General features: G+C 39.6%; 1 protein-coding gene across 3 annotated transcripts; it reads right to left on the bottom strand.

The window, feature by feature from the left end:
• Positions 1 to 8,551: 8,551 nt before the first annotated feature.
• LOC107790561 (flotillin-like protein 6) lies at positions 8,552 to 12,206 on the bottom strand. Of its 3 annotated transcripts, none has more exons than XM_016612502.2 (3): positions 12,074 to 12,206; positions 9,900 to 10,858; positions 8,552 to 9,487 (listed from the first exon to the last, which is right to left on the bottom strand). In XM_016612502.2, the coding sequence occupies exons 2-3, from the start codon at positions 10,827 to 10,829 to the stop codon at positions 8,942 to 8,944; spliced, it is 1,476 nt and encodes a 491-aa protein (XP_016467988.2). In that variant the 5' UTR covers positions 10,830 to 10,858; positions 12,074 to 12,206; the 3' UTR covers positions 8,552 to 8,941. The 3 variants fall into 3 exon arrangements, with proteins under 3 accessions (XP_016467988.2, XP_016467989.2, XP_016467987.2); XM_016612503.2 differs by having other exon boundaries at positions 9,900 to 10,854; XM_016612501.2 differs by lacking the exon at positions 12,074 to 12,206 and adding an exon at positions 11,741 to 12,051.
• Positions 12,207 to 13,633: the final 1,427 nt, after the last annotated feature.

The raw sequence follows: 13,633 nt of genomic DNA, 5'->3' as shown, positions 1-13,633 counted from the left end.
TGAGCAAGGAATAGTACAGGTTCCTCTGCCCAACTGTCCTGCCAATAGCTGTATTTGCAGAGGATGAAATTTGCTCGACAGCTAAATGTCCAAGGACTTGATTGTAATACTAAAAACTTAAAATAAAAATATTAGGACTTAAGTGTTAATGACAAAACTAGACTTCTCCTTCTTTGCAACTAATTCTAACGGCTAAGTACGCTTCCGCAGCAGAAGGTACCATTCCTTTGTACGCATCATTTCTCCCTTCTTGAAATCTTCCTTGTCCTCAAGGAAGAAAAGCTGGAAACCTCATCTTCAAGACATGATAATCCTCCCAGGTAGTTTGATCTTCAGGCATCTGCTCCCATTGTACAAGAACTTGGGCTATAACTTTGTTCCCATTTTTTATCATTCTCCTATCGAGTATGGATTTAGGAGTAGGGCAGTAAGGGTTGGTAATGTCCATGACTGTAGGATGAGTTATATTGTCAGGCACCATGTAGCATGGTTTTAGGAGGGAAACATGGAAGGTGGGGTATATGGTGATGTTGGAGGGAAGACTCAATTTGTAGGCACAACTGCGCCAATTTTCTGAATGATTTGATAAGGCTCATAGTACTTGGCTACTAGCTTTGAAAAATGAGTATTAGACAAAGTGAATTGCCTGTAAGGTTGGATCATTAAGTAGACTCAATCACCCACTTGGAACTGCCTATCTGACCGATGATGGTTGGCTTGAGAGATCATCCTTTGTTGAGCTCGATTAAGGTGGTGCTTGAGGAGTCGTGTCTTGAATTCTCTGGTTATAAGGCTCCTGTCTACTTGTTCATCAACATCTCGAGGGAGATAAGGTAAATGTATAGGAGGAGGTTGAAGAGCTTCATAAGGGGTGGTTTGGGTATCAGAGTGGTGCGTGGTATTGTACCACCACTCAGCGAGGGGCAGATACAAGTACCAATCCTGTGGAGCATCAGAACAATAGCATCTTAGGTAGGTCTCCAAACACTTATTGAGAACCTCAGTCTGCCCATCATATTGGGGATGATAAGCAGTAAAGGTGCTCAAAGTAACTCCATGAGTAGAAAAAAGCTCTTGCCAAACTTTGCTGACAAACACTGGATCCCTATCATTAACTATATTCTCAGGCATACCATGTAGTTTGTAGACATTATCCGGGAACAGTTGAGCTATGTCTGCAGCTGTATAGGGGTGAGAGACTCCCACAAAATGGGCATACTTGGTTAACCTATCCACCACTACCCAAATTACTGATTTGCCTTTGGACTTAGGCAGTCCCTCCACAAAATCCATGCTAATACTTGACCAAGCAGTGCTAGGAACTGCCAGGGGTTGGAGTAGACCAGGGTAAGGAGAACTATCATATTTGCTCTTTTGACAGAAAACACATTCTTTGACATGTGTAATAACATCCTCTTTTAATGCCTTCCAATAAAATAGTGATGCTAGTTTTCTGTAAGTGTTATTGATACCTGAGTGACCTCCTATAGGAAGATCGTGCCATTGCTGAATCAGATCCTTTCCGAGTTCTTCATCATTTCCCACAACTAGCTTCTCATTCTTCCTTAACTGTTAGTTATCATAAGAATAACCATGGTTTTCTTCTTCCTTGCTCTGTATCTTTTTTATCAATTCCTGCAACTCAGAATCATTCTGCCAGCTTCCAATGATTCTTTGGAACAAGATTGCTCCAGCATTGTTGATATGTAATGCAGCTAGCTTGTCTTCAGGCAGTCTAGACAGTGAGTGTGCAGCCTTGTTCTCCCTTCCTTTCTTGTATTTAGTAAAGTCAAATTGCATGACCTTGGTTATCCACTTCATTTGAGTACCTGTGTGTAGCTTTTGCTCCAAAAGAAACTTAAGTGCCTTTTGATCAATCCTTACTATGAAGTGCCTTCCTCTCAGATACTGTGACCATTTAGTGATAGCCAACACCAATGCCAAGAGTTCCTTATCATATACTGATAAGGTCTGATGCCTAGGGGAGAGCCCTTTATTGATGTAGGCTATATGATGTCCTTTCTGCATCAAGACTGCTCCTATTCCAATGTCACATGCATCAGTCTCCACTATGAATTGTTGAGAGCTATCAGGCAAAGCCAATATAGGAGCAGTAACCAAGGCTGTCTTTAGAGATTTAAAGGTTGTGGTAGCCTTATCACTCCAATGAAAATTGTCCTTCTTCAACAGGTCAGTAAGGGGTTTGCTAATCACCCCATACCTTTGTATAAACCTTTTGTAATATCTAGCCAGCCCCAAGAACCCTCTTAGCTGCTTAATAGTGGTTGGAACAGGCTAGTCTTGAACAATAATAATTTTTCTGGGATCAGTAGTAATACCATCAACAGAGATAAAGTGGCCAAGTTATTCAATCATGTTGCTTCCAAATGAACACTTGGTTTCTCTTGCAAAGAGCTTATGTTTCACCAATAACTCAAAGGTTAGCTTAAGGTGTACCAGGTGGTCCTCCATGCTTTTGCTGAATACTAGAATGTCATCAAAGAATACTAAGATGAACTCTCTCAAGTACTCTTTGAAGATGTGGTTCATAAGGCCTTGGAAGCAATAATGGGCATTAGTGAGCCCAAATGGCATCACCAAGTACTCATAGTGGCCTGGGTGAGTTCTAAATGCTGTCTTGGCTATATCAGCAGGATCCATTCTTATCTGATGGTATCCTGATCTGAGGTCAATCTTTGTAAACACCTTGGAGCCACCAAGTTCATCCAACAACTCTTCAATGATTGGAATTGGAAACTTGTATTTGATGGTAGCTTTGTTTAAAGCTCTGTAATCTACACAGAGTCTCCATGATCCGTCCTTCTTGCTAACTAGAAACACACGGGATGCATATGGGCTGGAACGAGGTTGAATAATGCCTTGATCCAGCATTTCTTGGACTAGCTTCTCAATCACATCCTTGTGAGCTGAAGAGTACCTGTAAGGCCTGATGTTAATTGGGTTGCTACCAGCTTCTAAAGGCATTCTATGGTCGAATAGTCCTCTAGAAGGTGGAAGCCCAGAAGGTTCTGAAAACAGAACCCGGTACTCCTCTATGAGATTCCTGATTCCTGGTTCTATCCCTGCAGATTGAGGGATTTTTGCATCTTTAGAATCCTCTGTAGGTAGGACCCTCACCGTGAATAACTGAGTTTCACCTTCAGCCATCTTTCCTAAGGTTCTAGCATCCACTGTCTTGATTCTAGCAGCATCACCTTGAAGCAAATGCTTCTTTCTATGAAGCTAGAATTCCATAGTGAGTTGAGTGAAATTCATCTTGATATCTCCAAGAGTTTGAAGCCATTGCACTCCTAGTACCATGTCACATGTTCCCAAGGTCAGCAACAAGAAATCAGTTTGGAATGTGGTTCCTTGAAGCAACCATTTCAACCATTTACACAGCTAAGTAGCATACACAGTGCCACCATCTGCAACACTAACAGGTTGAGGATTGACCTTTTGGACTTGGCAACCAAACCTCTTAGCTACTTCACTGTCAAAGAAGTTGTGAGTACTTCCTGTGTCAATCAATACACTGACAGGGCCCTTCTCAGTATAGCCTGTGACTCTCAATGTGTGGAAACCAGTTACCCCATTGAGTGCATTCAATGAGATGATTACAAGATCTACTTCTCCTCTTGCTTCAGCTTCCTTACTGGTTTCACAGATTTCCTCTTCTTGAACCTCTTCAACCTTCATTACATACAGCTGTTGATTATCATTTTCAAGTTCCGTTCCTTCTTCTAGTTCCAACAAAAATAGTTGTTTGTTGGTCTTACATTTATGTCCCGGAAAGAACTTTCATCACAAAAGTAACAAAGATCTTTTAGTCTTTTCTCATTAAGCTCAGCTGGTATCAACTTTTTTCCTCTACCCTTGTTCCACTAGGAGTTGGGGTCTGGGGGTTTATAAGGTTCTTTGGAACCTGAGTATGGGACAATGGAGGTGTTTTTTGAGGCTACAAAAGGGGTGGGGGGGAAGAAAATGGTTCTGTGTTGAGCTTGGTAAGATGACTATTGTAACCTGGCTTGATAGTAAGCTTGAGGTAAGGAATTTGGTCTGTGGGCTTTGACATTGTCTCTATATTCAGGTCTAAGACCAGCTATGAAGCAGCTGATGGCATACTCCATTGGCAAGGATAATCTATTCATGGACCTATCAAACTGGTCTTGGTAGTCTTTCACAGCTCCAGTTTGAAATAGCAGCTTGAGCTCAGCCATAGGATCATCATACTCAGCACCAAATCTATCGATTAAGGCATACAAATACTCATCCCAGCTAGGATAAGGTAAGTGCATTCTACTTTTCATATAAGCTTGGTGTCATTCTATAGCAACTCCCTCTAAATGAATGGAAACAACCTTAATTTTCTAAACAAGAGGGATTTCTCTTAGGGAGAAAAATTGCTCGATCTTATAAAGCCAAGATCTGAGATCCTTACCATCAAAATTAGGAAATTCTAATTTTCCTAATCTGGATAGAGTGCTTTCATGAGTAACACCATGAGAACCTCCTATGACAACAGCTCCATTATATCCTCCTAGTGCTGGCATAGGCTGATTTTGTTGAGCTGGTGTGCCTCCAAGATTGGCCCCAACACCTACTGATGGAGATTGTACCATTCCAGGTCCAGTAACCCCAGGATGGTTCAATAGTTGAGTAGAAGGTGGATTAGAAGAACTTCCAATCCCCTGCGCTCCATTTCCTCCAAAGGGTCCAACTGTTGGTGAATAAATCTCAACACCGAGATCTTGCTCAGATAAGCTCTTGCCCTTATCATGCTGCCTTTGTAAAGTTTGTACTGCTTCTCTCAGCTCGTTAAGGGCCTTATCTCGATTCTCTTCCATCTAGTTTTGTCGCATCGTGATGTTTGTTATTTCCATTGACATCCTTTCAACAACATCAACCAAGTTTTTTATATCGGTAGCCATTACTCACAGTCCAAGAGCAATGTTGTGATACTAAATGATGCAACTGCAATGGAACAGTGCAATATTTGGAAGAGAAGAAGGAAACTAGCTAAACTAAGCTAAATTAAACTAGAAGGTTTTCATTCCTAATAAACCCTATCAACTATTACAATAGATATATGTGTAAAAGGATAAGAGTGTTGAGCAAGGAATAGTACAAGGAATAGTACAGGTTCCTTTGCCCAGCTGTCCTGCCAATAACTGTATTTGCAGAGGATGGAATCTGCTCGACAGCTAAATGTCCAAGGACTTAATTGTAATGCTAAAAACTTATAAAATAAAAACATTAGGACTTAAGTGTTAATGACAAAACTAGACTTCTCCCTCTTTATAACTAATTCTAATGGCTAAGTACACTTCCGCAGTAAAAGGTACCATTCCTCTGTACGCATCAGAGGGGGGTGACGAATTTGGGTTGGGAATACTGTGATAGAAAAGGGGTGGGGTGGGGTGTCGGGGGAGGGGGTGTTAGGAAGAAGAAAAAGTGGAGTGGAGGAGAATTGGGGATGGTTTTTTCTTTTTAACTTTTTCCTTTTTCATTAATAACTTATTATTATTTTTTCTTTATTTATTATTTTTAAGTCAAAACCATCACATACACATGCTTATTTACGGTGTTAGGCACGGACTTTTGCCACATTAGCTATGTCGTTGCCACATTAGCTTGATCATTGATCAGAGGTGTTTATGTAACGATCTGATCGGTCGTTTTAAGCCCTATCGCATTGTTTGGCGGTTTGAGGCCTTGGGTAGCTTCACTTCATATTTTATGACTTATATGCGTAGTCGGAATCGAATTTCGAGAAGTTCAAAGTTGATTCGGATGGGAAATTCTAATTTCAGAAGCTTTAAGTCGTGGAAAATGACCGTAGGTTGAATTATGTGAAGACGACTCCAGAATGGAGTTTTGATGATTCCAAAAACTTCGTAGGGTGATTTTATCTTTGGGGTGTGTCCGAATGTTGATTTGGAGGTCCGTAGGTCATTTCGACGTTAATTGGTGAAAGTTGGAAATTTGATAATTTTTGGAAAGTTTGACCGAGAGTGGACTTTTTGATATCGGGGTCGGATTTTGATTCCGGAAGTTGAAGTAGGTCCGTAATATCAATTATGACTTGTGTGCAAAATTTGAGGTAAATCGGACTTGATTTGATAGGTTTTGGCATCGAATGTAGAAGTTTGAAGTTTTAAAGTTCATTAGGCTTGAATCGATGTGTAATTCATGTTTTTAGCGTTGTTTGATGTAATTTAAAGGCTAGACTAAGTTCATATGATGTTTTATGACTTGTTTGTATATTCGAACGGGATCTCGGAGGCTCCGGGTGTGATTCAGATTAAATGCGAAACAAATTTGGACTTGTGAGAATGGGTGAAGTGCACCAGTTCTGGTGCAATCGCACCTGCGCAAGTTTGACCGCAGGTGCGAGCTCGCAGAAGTGAGCGACTGAGCGCAGATGCGAGGCTAAAGAAAGTGGCCAGTGCTCGCGATGTGAGGGCCGTAGAAGCAGAGTCGCTTCTGCAGAAGGATGATCATAGAAACGGACGAGAGCTTGGTATGCTGGTCTGCAGAAGCGGACGAGTTTGCGCAGAAGTGGGATTTGGATCGCAAAAACGGTTGTCCAGCATCAGTGACCTTCTGCAGATGCGGTTGGTCAACCGCAAAAGCGGCTAATTGAACCGCAAAAGCGGAAGTTCTGGGCAGAATGGTTTAAAAATCGAGGGTTTGTCATTTTCTTCATATTTTTAGAGATAAAGCTCGGATTGAGGCGAAATTTTGAGAGATTTTCAGAGGAAACATTTGGGTAAGGATTCTACACTTATTATTTGATTAATATCCACTAACCTATCAATTATTCCTTCATTCAATTAAGGATTTGGGGTGAGAAATTTGGGGGAAAATGGTGGGAGTTCTTAGCCTAAAATTTTGGGAATTTAAAAGCGATTTGAGGTTGGATTTGAGTAATTTTGGTATGGGTGAACTCGATATCGAATGGGTGTTCATATTTTGTGAATTTTATCCGATTTTTGAGATGTGGGCCCGGGTCGACTTTTTGGGGCGATTTTTCAATTCTTGGTTAAAGTGTAGTTTCATTATGTAAATTAGTTTCTTATAGTTGTATTTATAGTATGTAATTGCTTTTGGCTAGATTTGGGACTTCGGAGTCGAAAAGTCGAGGGAAATGCATTCTTATCAACTGATTGAGCTTGGTCTGAGGTAAGTGACTGGTCTAACCTTGTATGAGGGAAACTTTCTTAGGTTTGGGTACTGTTATGGTATTTGAAATACGTGAAGGCCGCGTACGCGAGGTGACGAGTGCGTACTCGAGTTATATGTTGAAAAATCCGGTACTTACTGAGTAGTTTTCTTTTAATTCCTTAACTAAGTACTCTAGCCTGTGTAGTCATCATGTTTAGCCTAGTGTCGCATGCCTACGTGTCTTGACTTTCACTTGCAATTTGTGCAACATGCTTAGTTTAATTACCAGTTTCTTTGATTTTGCATTCAGTCTTTAATTGTAGGATTCCTTGTTGTAAATTCGTTATTCCAAAGGTTATGAGTTGTGTATTTACTTTTGGGACTACGAGGCGGTACCTCGGGAGCTCCCCCTGTTGCATATTTACTTTTGGGACTACGATGCGGTACCTCGGGAGGTCCCCGTATTGTGTATTTACATTTGGGACTACGAGGCGGTACCTCGGGAGCTCCCCGTGTTATATATTTACATTTGGGACTACGAGGCGGTACCTCGGGAGTACCCCTGCTATTTTCCTCTATTTACCGTGTTGTTATATTTCTGAAATTTCTCATTGTTAAATTCTCAGTCATTTCATTATATTATTATATCTTCTGCCTTGTTTCCTTTCTATTCCAGTAGGACCCTAACCTGACCTCGTCACTACTCTACCGAGGTTAGGCTTGACACTTACTGGGTACCGTTGTGGTGTAGTCATACTACACTTCTGTACATTTTTTGTGCAGATCCAGGTTCTTCCTACCATGCCAGATACCAGTGAGCTAGACCGTACGTGGAGACTTCAAGGTATATATGCCAGCGTCCGCAGATCTCGGAGTCCCCCTCTATCTCCATGATATTGCTTTTCTCTATTTTACTAGACTCTGATGTATAAAGACACTTAACATTTTCTCTTTAGAGCTTGAGACTTATTTCTACCGGGTTTGGGGAGTTATAATTATTTGAATCGCATTATATATATATAATTCATATGTTGAGGCATGAGTTCAGTTTATATTCAGTTATTCCGCAAATTGTTAGGCTTACCTAGTTTTAGAGACTAGGTGCCGTCACGACATCCTACGGAGGTAAATTTGGATCGTGACAGTTTATTAGTATTCATTTTATTGAGTTAAGGTGTTAAAATGGGACACTCCTAAATTCATATGGCAAACCGGTTCAAGTTTAAGTGGATACGAGCTCATTTTGCGTAAAATACTTTTAAATATCAAAAATCGTAAATGTAAGATTTTTTCATCTTGTAATTTAGTCTAAATAAATGCCCGTTTGTTGTTTAAAAAACTAGTTTAGTAAAAGAGTCAAATGATAATCAAACAACTACACCTACAATAATGATAGCTTCATTAAAATTATAAGAGATATTCCTTCCGTTAAGGTGCCTGTTAGAGGAATTTCACATGCTATGATCATTGCATGCCTGTGAGCATACCTAACAATGAAGAAGTAGGAGCCTGACTCATCTCCGTCACACCCATGAATTTCAACAATCAGTCTTCTATAATATCAACAAGATATTAAATCTGTCTGTAATAAAGCATTGCAAGCATCACTTGTGCAGAGATCAAAAGCCTAATATACTACTAAAACTATTTCTGAAATAGTTCAGTGCAAATTTTACTCATGTCAGCTTATTGGTAGTTGGAGTCCCTACTAGATGGTTCTAAAAGTCAAAAGAATTCCTATGCAGATTGGTTGGATGTGAAGTCATAAGATTTCCTATGCAGATTGGTTGGATGTGGCTGGATCAGCAGCAGAAACAGAGAGGCTTCCCATCCATGCTGGTGGCAACATTCCAGTTTGCTCATGCACAGTCTCAAGTAAAGGAGGCAATGCCTTGTAAACAGAAGCCAACTCTTTCAATCCAGCTTGTCCACTACTAGTTCCATCTACCATCTGCCCACTACTGGCACCATTGCTCCAAATGCTGATCTTTGGTTGAAGTCCCTTGATCCCTTCAGCATTGATTTTGGCAATGTCTATAAACATTCCTCCCTCAATCATCAGGTAGTCTCGCAACGCGTTGTAGTTTCCTCCCAAAGCTGACAGCAGATTGCGGACATAGACTCCCTGTGCTTCTGCAGTAGCGACCAGTCCTTCAGCCTCTTTCTTCTTGGCGTAGAGTGCAGCATCAGCAGCTAATTGAACGGCATACGTCTGAGCATCTGCTGCTAGTTTCTTAGCCTCTGCAGCTTCTCTATTTTCATAAAGCTCTGCTTCTGCTTCCTTCTGCTTCTTGTACAGCACCGAGTTGGCCTCTTGTACCTGAATAAGTGTTTACATGGCAAACTTTGGATGAGCACTAGCATGATGAATATAAAGGATGAATTCATATGACTGCATAAAGTCTTAGATTTACAACTGAAAATAGACAAGGAAAAGAGCCACTTCTTTATACTCCAGACAAAATATACCTATTGGATAAAGTCCCCAATGAAAGAATGTAATTGGAGATACTAGCAAAGTCACATATAAGTTAAACTTGACGTCATCACATTATACTGATTTCCGGAATTCTACCTTGATAAAATCACAGGAAATATTGATGATCACAAGCAATCTAACCTACTCTTGATAGACCAGCAAAGAAAAAGTCAACTCCAGAAGTTTGTTTCACAGGCTCTAAAAAGAGGCAGAAAATGAACTCGCAGAAATTTATTAGGAAAGAGCAACTTGCCTTAATCTCATAGTCAACAGTAGCCTTACTGAGGTGTTGTGCTTTGAGGCTCTCTGTCTTAGTCAATGCATTCTTCCTCTCAACTTCTTGCTGTAATTCAGCTTCCCGAAGTGCCACAGCTTTCTGGGCTTCGATCTCAGCCATTTTTGCCTGCTGAGACCACCGAGCCTTCTTGGTTGCCAGGACAGAATTTGCCTCAGCCACCTCAGCTTCTCTCTGACTTTCATAGATCTTAACATCAGTCTTGACTTTAACCTCCTCTTTCTTTCCGACACCATCCCTTTGTGTGGATATGACCTTTGTCTCAGCATCAATCTTGGCAGCATTTTGACGTGTGAGACCTTCTCGCTCCTTAGCTCCTATCTCACCCTTCATTTTGGCCTCAGCAACATCAATTTTTGCTTGGTTTGCAGCTTCCATTTGGGTTTTCTGCCCCAAGTAAGAGAAGTATTCGTGGCCTTCAACATCAACCAGTTGCTTAATGTTAGCATTATAAATCAGCAAGCCAAACTGATTGAGCTCAAGCTGAACTTTGTCAAACACCTCCTTCTTAAAATCTTTTGTGCCTTTAAAGATTTCCTCCATGGTCATGGAAGCAGCCAAAACACGAGTCTCTCCCTCGATGACACCTTGAACAAGGTCCTTCACGTCATGTGAATCACGTTGATGGTGGGAAAGAAGTTTAGCATATTTAACAAGTCCCTCAGGGTCATTTACACACGGACCTATAGTGAAAACAGCAGGGAGAAGGAAGGGCAGCTTCTCAGCACTCATAGCATTGACTTCAAAAGTATAGTTCACAGGAGTGACATCAATAACCCGACATTTCTGCAATGGCCATACTAGTGCCTTTTTTGTGATCTTCAGTTCATTAATACCAATCCCGGTAATCACCAGGAATTCAGATGCCCTTGCGATGCGGTACCACATGTTTGCAGAATTGCAGTTCTTTGATCTTCCTAACATGGCAAGTAGAGGTTGTCAAGACCCACAACACCATACACAGACAAAAAAGTTCATCAAAAGGTTCTTAACATTAGATCAAAACAGTAGTTATAACAAAAATAGCCAAGGAGAGTACTACAACATTCTCAACAAGGCATCACAAAATTTCAAGTTTATGAAGGAAAAACCGTTTTGATACTCAAACTTTACAGTAGAAAAACTGGCAGCAAAATACCAATCAAGAGATTCAAGACAAAGAGACACAGTCTCAACAAGTTTAAGCCACCACATACAAAGCATCATCAGATGATCAGCAAAAGGCTGGTCATACCGGTAACAAGCAAACAAACTTGCCGCAGATGTCTAGCTCGAAATACCTTTTTCATCTTCAGTACAGATCAAGTTTTAACTTATCCCAAAGTGTTTTTCCGAACCCTTTTCTATCTAAATCAGAATACCTCCAGAAATCTTCCTTCTGGTTCATATGACAACAAATCAAACTAAAGAATAGCAGAAATACTACTCAGGTCTGCTATTGCGACGAATCACGATTTGCTAGTAAAGTCAGGAAATTAAACGCCAAAATGCACATACAACATTAAATTATCAACAACAAAAAATAAATTATCATCTTAATTTATCAAAATGGAAGAGTACACGAATTACGAAGCAAAAGTTGAACAGGACAAGAATACACCACTACTGAATAGGAAATAAAGAAAATAAAGGATCATTTCAGTGAGAGCAAGTTACTGATATTAGTTTCAACATTCCTTTTTTTTTTTTTGGTTATAATAGTTTCAACATTCAGCCACTCGATACATTAAAATGCTGGTGCAACCAAACATGGACAGAGAATAAGATGTAAACTAAGCCCCCTTTCTAAAGATATTTACCCTCGTAACCAAATAATTTCAGACTCTGCAATTTGTAAAGCATTGTCTCTTCCAACTTTGATTTTTGCACTACCTTTTTGGTTTTCCGAAATACAAATAAACATGTAGAAGAGAATCAAAAGTTCGAAGAGACAATGTGAAAAACCACAGCTCTTTGCAGGGTTTTAAGAAAAATTTGCATTTCACGTTTCTCTCTTTGAACTCTCTCTCTCTCTCTACGCGCACACACACACACCAAAATCATAAAGCTAAGAAAGAAATCGTACAAAATAGCACCAAAGAAAAGGAAGATGAAAACGAAAACATGTTCCAGTCAAGGAAAAGTGGCTTTACAGTGTGAGTGAAGGTTGCCTCTGAAATTTTTTGGGAACTCAAGAAACGTCTCCAAGTCCCTAAAGAAACTTTGTAATGAATGGAAAGAGATTATATGCAGTCACAAATTCCAGTTTTAGTGCTGTAATGTAATACTGTCCTATTTCTTTTAAGGGGTAAAAGGAACATGCAATGAAGCTTCCCTCTCTGCTATTGCAAAAGTTACTGTTTATACTGAACCAATGATAACACGACACGTTGCTTTTACATACACTTTTATCATTCAGCCATGGTTAATTCATGCTTTTTTCACCTCAGTTTATGGAGTACTTAACTATGGTAAAATGAATACTCTTTTTTCCTCTGTTATTTAGTTTGTTAAGCAATGGTTATAATAATTTACTTGCCTTTTTTAACCACATGATCAACCATAGAACTCGTTGTTCAACAAAAAACTCGCGGCAGAGAAACTGTTTCAGATAGACTCTCGATTCCCTCCCTCCAAGGACTCCCCACCTTGCTCTTGGGGTGACTCGAACTCACAACCTCTTAGTTGGAAGTGGAGGGTGCTCACCACTAGAACAACACACTCCGGTGAAGTTAAAGTTTCACTAATTTCCGATCTCCATTAAAAACATGCCTTATTTATCAAGATAATTATATAGTTTTAAATTTAAATTACTTTTATGGGCATTAACCTAATGATTTCAATTAAGTGTTATTGATACTGGTATCATTTTCAAATCGCAGTTGATACAGTGATCATTTCTATCTTCTTTTTGGTCTATAATATTCATGATTTTACGTTTCATTTCTATAATAAAGAATGTGAATACTTTTATACTATTAAAAAGGATGGATATATACATTTGAGAGAAACACTTTGATGTGTACAATTTCATCAGTACTATTCTGGTTTTTGTATGAGCTTCGCAAATGGACATATTTCAAAAAATAAAAAAAATAAAAAAAAAAAAAATCAGGCCGGGGATTGTACTAACCCGTACCAATAGATAAACACTAACGTCTAAAAAACGAAAACATGCAGGAGAGGGAACAAAAAAGTTAACCTCCTCAAATGGACTGTTCTAAAAAAAATTCGAACTAATCTCCTTGTAAGAATATACTTCATAAAGAGGCACTAGCATTATGGCAAAAACTTACCTCTCATTTAGTATTTTCATTAAATCAAATTAATTATATAAGTTCTTAATCAAAAGTCAAAAAGTCACTCTAAAGCCGACCCCCAGGCCCACGTCTCGAAATCCGACAAAAGTCACAAAATTCGGAAGCTCATTCAACCACGAGTCCAACCATATCAAATTTACCAAAATCCAACACCAAATTGACCCCCCAAATCCCCAATTTAAACTCTCCAAATCCCTAGCCTCAAACTACAAAATTACACCTCAAAACCACACAATCTAGGTGGGAAAATCAATGAAGAAACATAATTATTGAGTAAATTTAACCACAAGTGACTTACCTCAAGAAACCTCTCGAAAATCCTCTCAAAACTCGCCTCATCCCGAGCTTGAAATGTTCAAAATGATGAAAATCACGGAACTCTCGTTTTAATAT

The sequence above is a fragment of the Nicotiana tabacum genome, chromosome 19 (genome assembly GCF_000715075.1).
Source record: "Nicotiana tabacum cultivar K326 chromosome 19, ASM71507v2, whole genome shotgun sequence".
Classification (NCBI taxonomy): Eukaryota; Viridiplantae; Streptophyta; class Magnoliopsida; order Solanales; family Solanaceae; genus Nicotiana; species Nicotiana tabacum.
The sequence above is the reverse complement of the archived record's forward strand: the minus strand, read 5'-3'. Positions and strand labels throughout refer to the sequence as shown.

Excerpts from the sequence above, each read along its gene's own strand:
- LOC107790561 (XM_016612501.2), bottom strand. The coding sequence starts at position 11,783 with ATGCTTTACAAATTGCAGAGTCTGAAATTATTTGGTTACGAGG. Across the intron at positions 10,859-11,740 it reads GAAATTATTTGGTTACGAGG|GAAGATCAAAGAACTGCAAT; the intron begins GTAAATATCTTT and ends TTGCCATGTTAG. Across the intron at positions 9,488-9,899 it reads CTGTTGACTATGAGATTAAG|GTACAAGAGGCCAACTCGGT; the intron begins GCAAGTTGCTCT and ends ACACTTATTCAG.